At 35.1% G+C, this 16,009-nt stretch overlaps 1 protein-coding gene across 6 annotated transcripts in view; it reads left to right on the top strand.

Moving 5' to 3' along the window:
• The window catches only part of LOC121318141 (dedicator of cytokinesis protein 4-like), a 101,529-nt gene that overhangs the window by 32,903 nt on the left and 52,617 nt on the right, over positions 1-16,009 (top strand). For all 6 annotated transcript variants that reach the window (XM_041254504.1, XM_041254503.1, XM_041254506.1 and 3 more), the window contains exons 9-13: positions 6,993-7,074; positions 7,805-7,865; positions 8,477-8,609; positions 9,138-9,226; positions 15,679-15,804. In XM_041254504.1, coding sequence (XP_041110438.1) covers positions 6,993-7,074; positions 7,805-7,865; positions 8,477-8,609; positions 9,138-9,226; positions 15,679-15,804 — 491 coding nt within the window. The remainder of the gene's footprint in view (positions 1-6,992; positions 7,075-7,804; positions 7,866-8,476; positions 8,610-9,137; positions 9,227-15,678; positions 15,805-16,009) is intronic.

The following is a 16,009-nucleotide window of genomic DNA, read 5'->3' as shown; positions in this document are numbered from 1 at the left end:
AGCTCTTGGTGTCTTTAGTGTATTTCAGAAGTGGAAAAATGGGCGAACAGCATGAACACTGCTGAACAGTATGCCAAGCTTTGTTGTGCGCTGAAACATATGGAGACTTTGAAACCGCACACTCCATGCACATAGTTGTAGATGTTTTATGCTTGTTACTGTTCTCTGTGTGTGCCAATACTAATTGAGCACTGTATATGCTGTAAAGCTCAATGCGTCGTTGAAAACAGTTCAGCTTGTTCACTTTGACTAAAAGCTGAAGTAATGAAATGAAAAACAGCCATTGGAAGTGTTCTTGTGTGCCCTTCAGTGAAACCTTGTTTAAATTTTGTAAAACAGTGAATAGACCTGATAATACTGTAAATCCTTCTTTGTAAGCTAGGGATTCCAAATGGCTCTGATTTATAACATGTCTCGCTATAATTTCCTCTTCCACTGTCCTCTGCTTCTTTGAACTATCTGTACGGTTTTCAAATTTTAATTACCTGTAGCTGTTTCACAATGTTGTCCATGTATAAAAAGAGCTGTGGGTGTCTTTATAGACTGGGATCATTATGGCAATGTAAAGTGCAGTTTTAAAATAAATGTGTGTGTTTGTAGCAGGGTCTTTAAAGCACAGTATTTCAGGTTTAAATACTACTTTTTAAAAAGGTACTATATGGTTCACGTTAGTAATTTAAAATAAGTTTTCTTTGTTTTTGTATAGAATAATATAAACACTGGTATTTAAGGTCTGGAGGATGGTTTATTATCATATAGCGTCTTTTTAGGATTTCTTCTGAAGAAAATGTAATTAATATGCTTCTCGACAGTTGAAAGGAACATGCTGTATGTGCCTCAAATATGGCATAAAAATGAAGGCCACTGTCAGGTGCTTTACACCGTCTGATGTGCGGGCAAGGGCAATGTCTTAGATGAAGGATTACTACAGCTAAAGAAAACCTTTGTTAATGTCCGCTGCATGCCCGGTAGCTCTAAACACTGAGATACAGCTGTCAGATTGCACTAAAAGAAATCTGTAGCCAGACGGATTATTGCTAGGGTTCATCTTCTGGAGGGATAATCATTCCCAATGCTGTATGTGTCATTTTAAGATGCAGTAAATAAATACAATAAGATGCTTTTAGAAAGAGGAAAGATGTTCAGACAGTAGTACAAAAAAGTTAAGAAGACATACACAGGTTTTACACTAAGTCTTTTATCAGTATCTTTTGTTGTGTTGGATAACACATGTTTTCAAAGAGATGGATTTATTACCTGTTTGCTGAGAAAACACCTGGTGGCAGGCACTATGATAGAAGACTATGTTCCTATCTGCACTGCCAAATTGAATCCAGGACTGCCCTGCTGACAGCTGAACTGGTGTGTTGTTGTAAATAAACCAAGGATAAAACACCCACAGAAGAAGGATGGTTGTTCTTCAAAAATGTAGTACTAGAGGCACAAAACAATTATATTCCTAAAGTAGACAAATCTAAATGTAAAACTAAATTGCCAAAATGGTTTAATAGATCAATTAAAAAAAATATTCAGCGAAAAAAGGCACTTTACAGAGCATTAAAAAAGGACCAAAAAGAAAGTACGCAGAAAGAGTACACAGAACTGCAAACGCAAGTCAAAAAGGAAGTTAGAAAGGCCAAGAGAGAAATAGAAATGAACATTGCTAAGGGAGCTAAAACCAATTCCAAAATGTTTTTCCAGTATTACAACAGCAAGCGAACGTTCAAAGAGGAGATTAAATGTTTAAGAGATACAAATGGCAAAATCGTAGATGAAGAAAAAAAATAGCAAATATATTAAATGATTACTTTTCACAAGTTTTTACAAAGGAAGATACTGACAACATGCCCCACATGTCATCCAGTTCCTATCCAGTTTTAAATAACTTTAGCATAACTGAGGCAGAAGTGTTAAAGGGACTAGGAGCTCTTAAAATAAACAAATCCCCTGGGCCGGATGAGATCCTCCCAGTAGTACTCAAAGAAATGAAAGAAGTAATTTACAAACCGCTAACCAAGATCATGCAGCAGTCTCTTGACACAGGGGTGGTACTGACAGACTGGAAAATTGCAAACGTAATACCGATCCACAAAAAGGGAAACAAAACTGAACCAGGTAACTACAGACCAGCAAGCCTGACTTCTATTATATGCAAACTTATGGAAACTATAATAAGATCCAAAATGGAAAATTACCTATATGGTAACAGGGTCCTGGGAGACAGTCAACATGGTTTTAGGAAAGGGAGATCGTGTCTAACTAACTTGCTTGATTTTTTTGAGGATGCAACATCGATAATGGATAATTGCAAAGCATATGACATGGTTTATTTAGATTTCCAGAAAGCTTTTGACAAAGTCCCGCACCATAGATTAATTCTCAAACTGAACGCAGTTGGGATTCAAGGAAACACATGTACATGGATTAGGGAGTGGTTAACATGTAGAAAACAGAAAGTACTGATTAGAGGAAAAACCTCAGAATGGAGTGTGGTAACCAGCAGTGTACCACAGGGATCAGTATTAGGTCCTCTGCTATTCCTAATCTACATTAATGATTTAGATTTTGGTATAGTAAGCAAACTTGTTAAATTTGCAGACGACACAAAAATAGGAGGAGTGGCAAACACTGTTGCAGCAGCAAAGGTCATTCAAAATGATCTAGACAAGATTCAGAACTGGGCAGACACATGGCAAATGACATTTAATAGAGAAAAGTGTAAGGTACTGCATGCAGGAAATAAAAATGTACATTATAAATATCATATGGGAGATACTGAAATTGGAGAAGGAATCTATGAAAAAGACCTAGGAGTTTTTGTTGACTCAGAAATGTCTTCATCTAGACAATGTGGGGAAGCTATAAAAAAGGCTAACAAGATGCTCGGATACATTGTGAAAAGTGTTGAATTTAAATCAAGGGAAGTAATGTTAAAACTGTACAATGCACTAGTAAGACTTGAATATTGTGTGCAGTTCTGGTCACCTCGCTATAAAAAAGATATTGCTGCTCTAGAAAGAGTGCAAAGAAGAGCGACCAGAATTATTCTGGGCTTAAAAGGCATGTCACATGCAGACAGGCTAAAAGAATTGAATCTGTTCAGTCTTGAACAAAGAAGACTACGTGGCGACCTAATTCAAGCATTCCAAATTCTAAAAGGTATTGACAGTGTCGACCCAAGGGACTTTTTCAACCTGAAAAATGAAACAAGGACCAGGGGTCACAAATGGAGTTTAGACAAAGGGGCATTCAGAACAGAAAACAGGAGGCACTTTTTTACACAGAGAATTGTGAGGGTCTGGAATCAACTCCCCAGTAATGTTGTTGAAGCTGACACCCTGGGATCCTTCAAGAAGCTGCTTGATGAGATTTTGGGATCAATAAGCTACTAACAACCCAAACGAGCAAGATGGGCCGAATGGCCTCCTCTCGTTTGTAAACTTTCTTATGTTCTTATGATAAGGTGTATTTAGTTAGCAATGTTGCAGAATGCACCTTGACAGACTGACCAGAGATTGCCTGTGCAGACACCATTTCAAATGTCCTCATTAGTCAGCATAAATTAATAATACAACAATTTTGAACTCTTTTGAGTATGCGTCTGTGCAGCTATCAAATGCATAATTATGATTTGAAGTTTGTTTTATGGTGTTAGTTTCTTCATTCTTCATTTTTTGGATTTTTCCATCAACTCAGATTTCCTAAAAAAAAAAAAAAAAGGATTCTTGGAATAATTATTTACAGTCAATAAAATAGAAGATGTGGATTTGCACTAGAGTGTAAAACATGTCACTGAACCTTTTTTACCCTTAATTTTGTTTTAATCCCACCAGTGTCGCATGTCTGTCAGCTTTTGAGCCTGGTCAGCTAGTTGCTCTCTGTCATGCCTTTGCTAAATGATTGATGACACAAGGGAACTCAGACTAATCAGTACAAGTAAAGTTCTAAAACTGTCATGCAAACTCACTTTTCAGCTTGAATGCAGTATTTTATCTGAACTTTTAGTTGAACTCCCCAATATAGCAGAATGGATACTAGATTGCAGGCGTGGCCTTTTGTTCTTCTGCAAGTATCCTTTGCTTTGTAAGATACTGTATTTCAGAGTATAATTTACTGATCTATAGCCAGTCATAAAGGCATTTGTTTATTGTTCCAAATGGTTTCTTTCTTGCCCTGGTCTGAAGGAATGCAATATTACAAAGCCATTCCAGCCTGTGTATAAAATTACAATGCAAATATATACAAACTGAAAAATAAATATATATTAAGAATGTATTGCTGTTGACATTTAGGAATGTATGTATGAATGCATGTTACTGACATGATTGTCCTGTAACATAATTATCAGAGGGCACAAATAGTAAAGCATTCCTTTTGAATTTGCCTCTGCTTTGTTTAATTTCTAGTGACAAATGCTACTGTAGTTTGATCTCATCTTGTTTCCACTACTGATTTGTTTTGGGAGGCTTGTTTATAGGTACACAGAAGTTCTGCATGCTAACTTTATACAGGTTTATTTTCCTTGTGAGTGGGTGCAACCTAATTGTAATCCAAAGGTTTTCTGTGATTTAGCCTTTTAGCATGAAGCAAGCATTCCCCAAATGCATCATTTTTTTATGTTTGTTTGGGATTGAGGGACACCAGCTGGAGTCTCAATTGAGCTAAAATCTATTTAAAGTGTTTCATGTAAGCACGGGGAAAACACTGTATGTCTACCCGTAGAAAAATGTAAAACTCCAGACCTCAATAAGATGTATTCAATTGGTCTAAAAGGTGGTAGATCTTAATATAGGGGACTGTGTGAAAGCCAACCTATCTAACAGTGTATTCGAGTCTCCTTTTAGTGTATTTTTATCTTAGAAGAAAGTAAAATGCCAAGGGTTTTCCTATTTTTAATATTTAAACAGTGGCAGTATTTAGATTCAGCACTGTTTAGATCTATTGAAATAGACCTTAGTATCTGTTACTACTGCTTTCTGTGTGAGCCACTGATCCTGCCACAGAGTAGAGATCGTGCCTTTCTGTCTGGAAGAATAATGCTCTTCATAACGCTAATGCGTCCAAGTGACAACATTTAACAGGATGGTAATTTGTAATTGATGGAGGTGGCCTATGTTTTGCTGGTCTTGCCCCCCTTACTGAAAGCAACACTGTATGTTAATATACGGAGATGTAATGACAGTCTGTGTTTTCAGTAGCTTTATCATTGCCATACACATCTCTCCTTCATGTAGCACAATTGAGGGTTGATTTATGAGTCATTTACAGGGGAATGAATGCATGCATTACAGGATAGTACTGTACTGTTGATAAAGTCTGTAATTGCTGCTCTAAAACAACAGTGGGCCTTCTTTCCGAACAAAATCAGTGCTTTGACATTATTTCTACAGTATCTCTTTAGAAATTTGTGATGGCATATTTTTCGGTTAGTTAGGTTACCATTGAGAACATTGCAAATACGAAGTGGTGAATCTTAATTTTATAAAACTTCAATATATATATATATATATATATATATATATATATATATATATATATATATATATATATATATATATATATATATATATATATATATACATACAATTTTTAAAGAGAAAGGACATGTAATTATTGTATTAAGTGTGTAAGTATACATTCTTCCCTTTTTTATTTCTTGACTTTTTCGTTTAAACATGCTGTTTTAAATGTTGATCAATGGGAAGTAATCTTCATAAGTACTATATATTGATATTCAGTTCAGATTGGGCATCTTCATTATTCGATGCAACAAAATGCCAAACCCTTTTGTAGTGAACAACATGATATAACAAACATTTCTCTACGTCGCATGGGGGTTTGTTATAGTAAACTTAGCCTATGTGTGTGTGTCTGTGTATAAGTCACAAAACTGGAGTGTGTTCTGCAGTGAGCAGAGCAATCACAGCGGGGAATAAAAAACAAAAAATCTTTCTCTGCCTTCAGGCAATGCACTGACTTTTACTGGGATGAACTCAAAAGCTCAGTATATTTCCATTAATCAGCCTGTTTAGTAGTGTCTGCAAGAACTGAGGTTACTGTTACAAATCCCTTTCTGTTTTATAATAGTCTCCTCAATGACGGTGGAACGTGATAAAACCACTTAACATTTATCATTTATTAATTTGATTTCAAATACTCACTAGAGGGTAATACCCATATTAATTCCCAAAATATAAGCCTAGCACGGTTTTATAGTGACATGCATAAAACACCCTTTTGAAATCTCAGTATACACGGTATGTAATTTGTAGGGAGTAATATGTAGTACATGCATTACACCTAGACCTGCGAGTCATGTTTATTTGTACTCTCATGTAAGGATACAATAAACATGAATAATTGCATACAGTGTTATGCAGTTACAACAATAATTATGTTTTTGTCACCAATCAAATTATGTACTGGAGCTCAGTGAATTCAGTTATGCATTGCAGAGGAGCTCTAATGGGACAATCTCCAATGCAACTTTGTATCTGAGCTTTTGTTTTATGTATAACAAAAACAACATACTTCTACTTTCCCTGCCTTCCAGTGCTAATTTAGTTTTTACCATCAGGGAAAATAGTTTAAAAAAGTAATTGTGAAATGTTTTGGTAAATTATGTTTTAAATTAATATTTTATTGATGTACTGGAGGAATTTTATGAATGTTTAATTAATGCAAGGAGTATTTTGTATTCTGCTTTTCTTTCTGGTTTGATATAAATTATTCATGGTTGAAACCTAGCCTTGCCCCCCCTCCCTTCAGACATAAAAAAAAAAAATAAAAAAAAATACTGTAAGTTAACCTAACTAACAGAAAGAATTGTGTTCACCTTTTGAGTTTTTTTAATGGGTTTCACCTTCCTGCTGAAGAAGGAACACAGGTAAAAAATGTCATGCTGCAATTTTTTTTTTTATGACATGTTAAATAAAACGTGCTAATTTAAGTGTAAATATTGATGCATTTTTTTATTTGTATTTATTTTATAGTGAACGATTCTTTGTACGATTAAATAAGAATGGCTTGCCAAAATCACCAGAGAAAACTGAAAGACAGTGTACCCTTTTTGTAGTAAGTATTCCGGTTTAGAAACACACATATTTTCTGAACTCTAATATCATTTGTCAAAAGTTACGATAAGCACTGTGTATGTATATATGTATACTATATATAAATATAGGTAAGCACAGGGTTGAAAGGTTATATCCTCATACAACTTGAGTAGAATGAGGGTGCTTGTTCAGTTCAGGCTCTTGGGAATCTAATCCATGAGAACTGCTTATTTTCTATTAAAATAAAATTATTGTACGTTGTACTGTACTAACTTATAGTTTGCATGCATTGAATGCGCTTCTATCAAGATATACATAGCGAATGGACGTGTAGGATAGGTAAGATTTAGGGAATGGTTTTGTTAGCTACATCTGACCACTTTAAACCAAATTGCGTTGAAACCACGTAATTGCCGTTCACTTTACTCTCAAACATGTTTTCAAATGATGATTGTGTATTATTTAGGTAGTGCAGATACAGTATATGTCTCACAGCAAGCAATTAGTGAAATTTAAGGTTAATGTTGTGAAAACAGGAGACTAGAAATGATTAATCTGTCCATGGTTACACCACAGAGAGACCAGAATTTATAAATAGACTTACAGTGCATCTGATGCTGTGCATATAGTGTCTACTGGGTAATCAGTCTTACACAAAAATGACTTATTTTTAATTAGGTGTTTTAATCAATTTTTTTTCCAAAAGTTTCATCAACTTTTCACTGTTTTTATTTTTATTTTTTTTGTAGGATTTGGGGAGCAGTGATCTCAGAAGAGATGTATACATTACTGTCCATATTATAAGAATAGGTGAGATTTTAACAATGTTGTTTCCTGAACGCTCAGCTATAAAATAAAATGCAAGCTAATATTTGGGCTACTTTATCAAAGTTTTTAACAGTTAACACTTTTAAAAAAAAAAAAATAGTAGCTACAAATGAATTTCAATAGGAGTAGTATAGGAGTGACATCTAAATAACAAAGTTTTGTTATGATTATGAAAACGATTTAAGAAAAAAAAGAAACTGGCATGTTAACAATATATTTAAGTGGAGTAACAAAGGAATAGCAGCTCACTTATTAGAATTAAATTTTACAGTCATTTTTTTGTCAAAACTTTTTAACTCTAATTAATGGCATGCTATTTTGCTTGTTTTTTGGGGGGGAGAGGGCACTCACTAAGTTTTAAAACTAATTAAGAATCATCTTAAGACTAACTTACATGAATATATATTATAGTTTTTTCTGGCAGGGTAACTTTATTTTGCCTTTCTGAAGAAAGTTGTAAAAAGTTTTAAGAATCTAGCCTTTACTGATGCATCTATTAAAAGTACATCGGCGTGTGAAGTATAGTATGAAGTACATGATAAAGTTCACACTTGATAAAAAGGTTGCTTGTTTTATGTTTCACTCCCTGGCAGGACGGATGGGAGCAGGCGAGAAGAAGAACGTCAGCAGTGTGCAGTATCGACGGCCGTTCGGATGTGCAGTGATCAGCATTGCTGACCTGTTGACTGCAGACCCGAAGGATGATCACATTTTAAAAGTTTACACGTAAGTTTAAGTGAGTTGTTTATCATACAATACAGGTTTGGTTCATTTAAGTGGCCATCAACTCATTGATAGTTTGATCTGGATCTTCACAGTAGTCAGTGCCAGTAAGTATAAGAGAGCCATGTAAATGGAGGAGTATCTTCTACTTTGTACTTTGCTTTAGAGAATATAAAGGATGTGTGCTGGTTATTGCTTTAACAGCTGGATACGATCTCAGGTATCTCGCATGTTATTTCTCTTTATTTTCCCTTGCATCTTTTTGTTTTTTCTTTTAAGAAAACATTTTTCAGTGAACACTGTAGTAAACTCCATGAGCAAAATCTCATTAGTAATTCTAACATGTACACACTGCTAAATGCTAAGTGCTGTTTTTCAGTGAGTAGATTTACACCCACCCAGGCATTACACCCACATTTGTGTAGTACATCCTGACTTGGCAAGATGTCACTTATGCAAAGTACATTAACAAGTGTTGCGTTTTTATGAACATCTGTCAAAGTATTCATTTGTTTTATTTGTTTGGAATAGGTGCAACACAGAAAATGAATGGTATCAAATACAAGAGAATATTATCCGGAAAGTGAATGCCCGGTACAACCTCACAGGCTCCAATACTGGTAAGATACTTCAGAAACCAAGTCAAGTGACCATCTTTATTGCTGGGTCAGCTTGTCCAACTACAGATAAAGTAATACAACATTTTTTCAATGTGCAGATCTCTAGGAATTAATACCGATGTATTTACTGTAGTGTCAAATCCAGAGTACTTTCAACCTGCTGGTAGCATCTCTTTTTATTTTTATTGAAACCATGACTGTGTACAAAATGGCAATCGCTCTTAAAAGACTATATGATGCGCTATAGAATGTAAATGATTTGCATATGAAATAACACGACACAACACAGCACAGAAATGCTGAAGTGAGCCATCTGGTATTCCTTAAAACACATCAGCGTGAAACAAAATGGCATGCCGTGTCTTGCTTGAAACAAGAACACAACACTGCTGTGAATGTCCGCGCAGAACTGGATACATAAGATTTTAAAGAACTGATAATTTAACCGCCTGCCCTTAGTAACATGCTTCCATCTTTTAAAATGTGAAATATGGGTGTTTTTTGTTATAATGCAGAAGGTTGTTTTTATATTTACTTTTCAGTTGAATTGCTTTCTTCCCTTCATTGGAGCGTTGGATCATAATAATCCCTGCTGTGCCAGATTTAGAAGAGAATCATTTAAACAGATTGGCAGTAGTTGTTCAAAAAGTGTAAATTGTACTATCAGAATTGTTTTATAGCTGCATGGCTAGTTTACTGTAGAGTTTTATAACATTTTAATGTTACCTTAAATGTTACTGCTAGCAAGAACTCCAAAAAGACTCTGAAATCTTTAAATGAGCTTGGATTAACAGTGGAGAATTGACAAATGCTTAGCTACCATTCTCAGCTATTTTTTGTTTAACTGTTAGATGAGCTTGTCAAATGCCATCCAGTTCAGGGATATGCCAAGGGAGTCACATATTCTAGAGTAATGTGGTGATTTGCTAAAGAAATACATTTATGTCTAGAGAATCTCTTTCTCTCAACTCCCTTGCATGCTTATTAGCATGTACATTTTATATGGAAAAACACATTTGAATTGCCCTTAATCATTTGTGGCAAACATTTTTAAAATAAATCTATTTTTAAATAAACACATTATTTTTGTATATCAATACATTATCAATCAATTTGAATGTCCAAAGCAATGTTGATGCTGAAGTTGTAATAGAAATGCTTATCATTCACTGTTTATGTGAATTACAGTCACAGCATGTAAAGGTCTCTGCATATGTAACTTTCTTGATCCCACAACCTTTTTGCTTTGTCAATGAAAGGTGTTATTGAAGCACTGGTTTTCTGAGCATCACTGGCTTTGTGGTGTTTATGTGATCTCGTGCTTACACACGTATCATCATTCTTGCTCCCATGTCCAACTGTTAAAATCAACTGCATAGTTTACAGAAAGTGTTTTTTTGCACAGCAGCAAAGACACCAGTTGTGGTTGTTTTTTTTACTTTTTATCACCCAACAACTCGTGCTCATTACCTCATCGTAGCACATCGCTTTGGCACCTACTTCACATCAACAACAAAACTAAAAGTCATCCAGTTCATAAAAAAAAAAAAATCAAATTCTCTCTTGGCCAAAGTTCTTCATTACACTACATATATTGGCGAACAATAATACCACTGTCAATAAATTTAATTGTCAGCCATCTTCTATTTTTAAATAGGTCACATTATTTTTGTATATCAATACATTATCAATCAATTTGAATGTCCAAAGCAATGTTGAGCTGAAGTTGTAATAGAAATGCTTATATACAGTCATGCATGTAAAGGTCTGCAAGACTTTCTATCACTCTTCGTTCGGTTATGTCAATTTGTCCAGTCGTCATGTCAGCACTAAAACTGGTGCGTCGTTTTCTTATGGGGGTTTCAACCGCAGACAATGCAATAGTGGGTTGTTTTGTCCCACGACAAGGTGTAACTGCAGATAGCATCCTGTTCGACACCGTGGATAAGTGTAGTTCTTTGTTTTGATTTTTGAATAACGTATTCCAAATATTTTTATGTTGTAAATAAGTTGTAATATATACAGGGTTCCAGGAACAAATGGTAATGTATGCTACACACCTTAATTCATTACACTACATATATGTGGCGAATCAATGTATACCACTGTGCATATATCATTCTTGATCTCCCATTTTCCTATTGTTAAAAATATTGCATTTTTGTACATCAAAGCTTTGTTTTTTATCCAACATTGCTCAGGATTATGTGAGAATATGCTGTGGTCCAAGAATATATATATATATATATATATATATATATATATATATATATATATATATATATATATATATATATATATATATATATATATATTTTTTTTTTTTTTACTGGACAAAGAGGGCTTATCACACTTGCAGCCGTCATACATGGTCAACCATGTGAACTTGCCTCACGCACTGAATGCATGCCTGCCACAGAGCTCCCCTGGGTCCTAAGCCCTGCTAGGTACAGACAGGGAGTGCAGTAACCACAGACCGCATATGCTTTATGCAGAAATTTAAGTGGTTTAACTGTAGTTTTTAACAAAATAAGGAATAAAATCTGTGCTGGGAGTTGTCCAAGAAAAGTGTCTAAAAAATGGGTGGGTCCTGGAAAATAAGGACAAGTTGACAGGTCTGGAAAAATGTTGCTTTAAAATCAGACCATTTGTAAGTAAACCCTAGTATTAGGAATAGCATCTCTTTTTTTAGGTACAGTGGAGATGCAAGCCGTGTATTACTTGCTGTGAGGAATCTGAAGGATCCAGTCATGATTCAAGAGCAGAGATACACTATCTAGCAATAGATGTCTTTCCTGACTATGGTAACCCTTTTATTTTACACTGTGGCCAAGTCGCAGCATGTCACAATGATGTGTGGTGAATGTACACTTCCAGTTAATATTAATTATTTATTGAAGTGTAACTGATTTCAGAGTTTGTTTGATTTGGCACCCACCCCACTGCATCCTCATCCATTGTTGCATTATTCTAGTCCATCTAGCTTTATGATTACAGTAATGCAAATTTTGTTATAAAATCTGTAAATTACAAGAATTTAGCAATTGAATGTGCTTATCAAAGGTTAAATAAAGGGCAGGATTATAGTAAATTTTTTGTAAACTACTCATTAGATATTTTATTACATTTTGGAGAGAATTCCAAATATTATCTATTGGGCAGTAATGGTTACCTTTTTTTTTGGGGGGGGGGGGTTACTTTTAAAGTGACATTAACATTTTGCTGAAGTTTGCATCCAGCAGCAGCAACAACAACACCACCACAAAAAGTTTTCCGAATGTGCTTTTCAATATAGGAATACAGTTAAATAATCTCCTGGAGTTACTTCAGGTCTTTTTAGTTTGCGTGGCTATCTACTCAAAACTTCTCGGAATGCCACTTGACTGAACTCAACGTCCTCTAAAACTACCCTGCCGTGTTTAACTTGGATTGTGTTTTTTTTTTTTTGCACACAACATTTGCTTCTGACACAATAAAACTTAAAGTCACTTTGGGCTCTACTTTAATCCTCTAAACACTGGAAGATCGAAATACCCTTTAAGGACAGAAATAGACTGGAGTGACCTAAATGCATTGTTAAAAGGGTTTTCATAACCTTGGTACAGTAGACTAAAGAGACATTATCTGAGCGGCTATCTTTATCCGCAGCACTTTATATCATTAAAAGATGGTGTTATCCCAGTCAGATTGGGCCTAGTTGGTGTTGTCTTTATACAAAAGTAATCTGAAAATAATATTGTACATGAATATTAATTTTATGCATGTTAAAGATATTATCCAGTAACAATGTTGTGGTCATGAAACAGCTGAAAGAGATATGAGTCATAGCAGTTCATGAGATGGTGCATTGTTCTATTCAGAGATTGCATTACTCCATAACAGGCTGTATCTTTTTCTGTGGAAATGTTTTTGCCCTTGGTTTTAAGTTTCCTGTCAATCATTTTTTTTTTATGTATTTGCTAGTAGCCGTCGGGGCATATTTGAGATATAGTACAGTTTCTTTTTGAAGAGTAATTTGATAACTAAGTAATGACAGAAAATATATATTTCATAATAATAGCTGCTAAAAGTGGTACTTCATGCTCACCTGGTAACTTAGTGTGGCAGGTTCAGTATAGCATTATATCACATTACAGGTAGAATTACAATAATTAGGTTTTTAAAAGTAACCAGCCAGCATATAACCTACAAAAATATTGGTAACTATATTATTCATATTGAACTCTTGGTACATAAACATCCTGTCCTATTTATTGATTTTAAAGGGTGCTGGCATTTGGATCTGCCAACATTTAAATTAATTGAATCGTCCCCACTATGTCTAAAAGTCAGGGGGGTGTATTCTTCCTGATGAGGCAAATGAAAGACAGTAGAAGCAGTCACGAGTGACCCATTATTAACTAATACTTGAATCATGTCGGAATCACAATTCAGTATTTTTGCTTGACCCCGTGATGGGGTGCGTGCCGGCAAGGAGATTCACAGACCAGAAACGCTGTAGTTAAGCGCTTATGCATGCTTTATTTATATACATTTACACACAAAACAAAACAATAAACTGCACACAGTACCATCACTACCTCACTAACATCCATGATCACCCTGTTTATACCTGTGGCTGGAGCCTTAATTAATCATTTAGTTATTTATTCAATTGTCAGCTCCAGCCACATCCCCATGTATTTTTGCAGGGAGGAATGTAGCCCCTTCCCTTCCAAACCCCCCACACACACCCACCCAATCACTGCCAGTGTTTTACCCTGGAATAATTATAAACAGATACCATTGCTTATCTAGCTGAGTGCATTATAGATCACTTGGAAAGTTGGCACGTTTTACAATATCAATTCATTTTGATGTTGGTTAAAAACACCAAGAGATAAGGAATTAGAAACAATAAGCTGTACATTATGAGTCGCATTCACAGTTGGAGACATGTCTAGAAACAGATAGCAATATTACTAAGGAGTTAAATGCGTTTGTGTTCTCGGCAAGCATGCAGAATCCACATGGCTTCAGGGGACCATTACGGCTTCATCCCTTCACTCTGCACACCCTAGGGTTGCCCTCATTTAGAAGATGGCAGCTTGGTTAGTGACTAGAATGTCAGTAACTACACTGCAATTGCTTTGCAGCAGCCTTTTAAAGCCATTTTCATGGTGCGTTTTCTACAAAAGAAGTCAAGCTTTAAAGCACGCTTATAATAGGGTACTAATTGGAATGATCACAATTCGCAAATGGAATCTATATAATAATTTCCCTCAGGTAAAAAACCTTTTACATTTTTTATCATTGACTTCTTCTGCTCTTTGAAATCCAGCTAGTTTACAATTTAGATATACCAGTATTTAGTTCCTTGTCTGTAATTGCAGAAATTAGGAACTGTTAATACATTGCTTTCTGGTAGTTAGAAAAGGACTTTCTCGGATCAGACTGATAACTTTATAATTATAATGGACCTGCTTCAATGAACTGTAGGGATTATGGGATTCTATTTAATGCATGTGGGGGTGGGGGTGGGTGTAATTCCCAACTGAGTGATGCCAGCTTCTCTGGCTCCCATGTTCTATTGCTGTACCTGAGGAGAGCTTATTGCAAAATAGTTTGTTGCAGCAATTCAGTGTGACCCAACATTATAAACAAAGCATCTTGAAACAGATTCAACAGAGGAGTGTTCTAGAGTAGACCAAGAAATATAACAGTGCAAGTATTATTTCAGTTAATCTAGATCAGGGGTCTTCAGTCCTGGTCCTGTTTTTTGTACCCTGAATTACTTAATTGGACCAATTAAATGCTTATTATAAATTGTAGAAAGAAGTTAACAAGAAAACAAAAAAAGAGGAATAACATGACAAGGGTTATTTTCAGTAATTAACGGCAGGGGTTTTTCTAACGTGTAGTTGTCAGTGCTTGCTGGACTTTTGTGGAATAACACAGGTTACATATGTGAATGTGCCATGTTGTTGAGATCAACTCTTTGCATCCTCTAATTACATTTGGGGTGAAATATGTAAGGGTATGGTGTGTATAATTACTGATAAACTGCAAGCTTGATTTAATTAATCAAAATAGCCTTTAAAAATAGTTCTTTTGAATATGGGCATGTAAGTAGAGATGCCTTATTTTAGCTGGAAGCCTCTGTTGCTTGTGATATTTGGTGATAGAATGAGGACCTCTCCCTTTATTCTTCTTATTCATATGCATTCTCCATATTTCAAATACAGTATTCTGTAATTGAATACTTACTGCATATGAAAGCTATAAGCCTTGAGTGTTGGTGTATAAGAAGGTACATCATATTGTGTATTTTAAACTATTTTGATGTTTGAGTTGGTTAATGTTGGCACTGCATAACTAATACAAATTATAAAATAATATGTTCAGGGTCATATTTGATTTGCTAATAAAAAAAATACATTATGGATTAATTTAAAACTTTTTTGTGTGTTTAGGTCTTGCAGTTTCTCTGCAGCTGTTGCATGGGGACATTGAACAGATCAGAAGGGAGTACATGGTGCTCTTTACCCGGGGGGTGGCCATAACAAAAAAACTGGGCTTCTCTGATGTTATTATGCCAGGTGAGTTATTTCCAGCCTATTTATTTAAATTCATGTTTGGGGTCTTTTCAATTTTCCAGGTCTATTCAGTTATTTTTGATTACATGTGCTTATACTTGCAATTACAAACTTGTGGTCACTGATTGGTTAAGAGCTGCTGGAAATATGATTATTTGGTTAAGTTATAAGTATGTATTAATGGCTGGCCCTGCAGCCCATTCTTGCT

The sequence above is a fragment of the Polyodon spathula genome, chromosome 7, assembly GCF_017654505.1.
Source record: "Polyodon spathula isolate WHYD16114869_AA chromosome 7, ASM1765450v1, whole genome shotgun sequence".
NCBI lineage: Eukaryota > Metazoa > Chordata > Actinopteri > Acipenseriformes > Polyodontidae > Polyodon > Polyodon spathula.
This window is presented reverse-complemented; position numbering and strand designations above follow the sequence as displayed.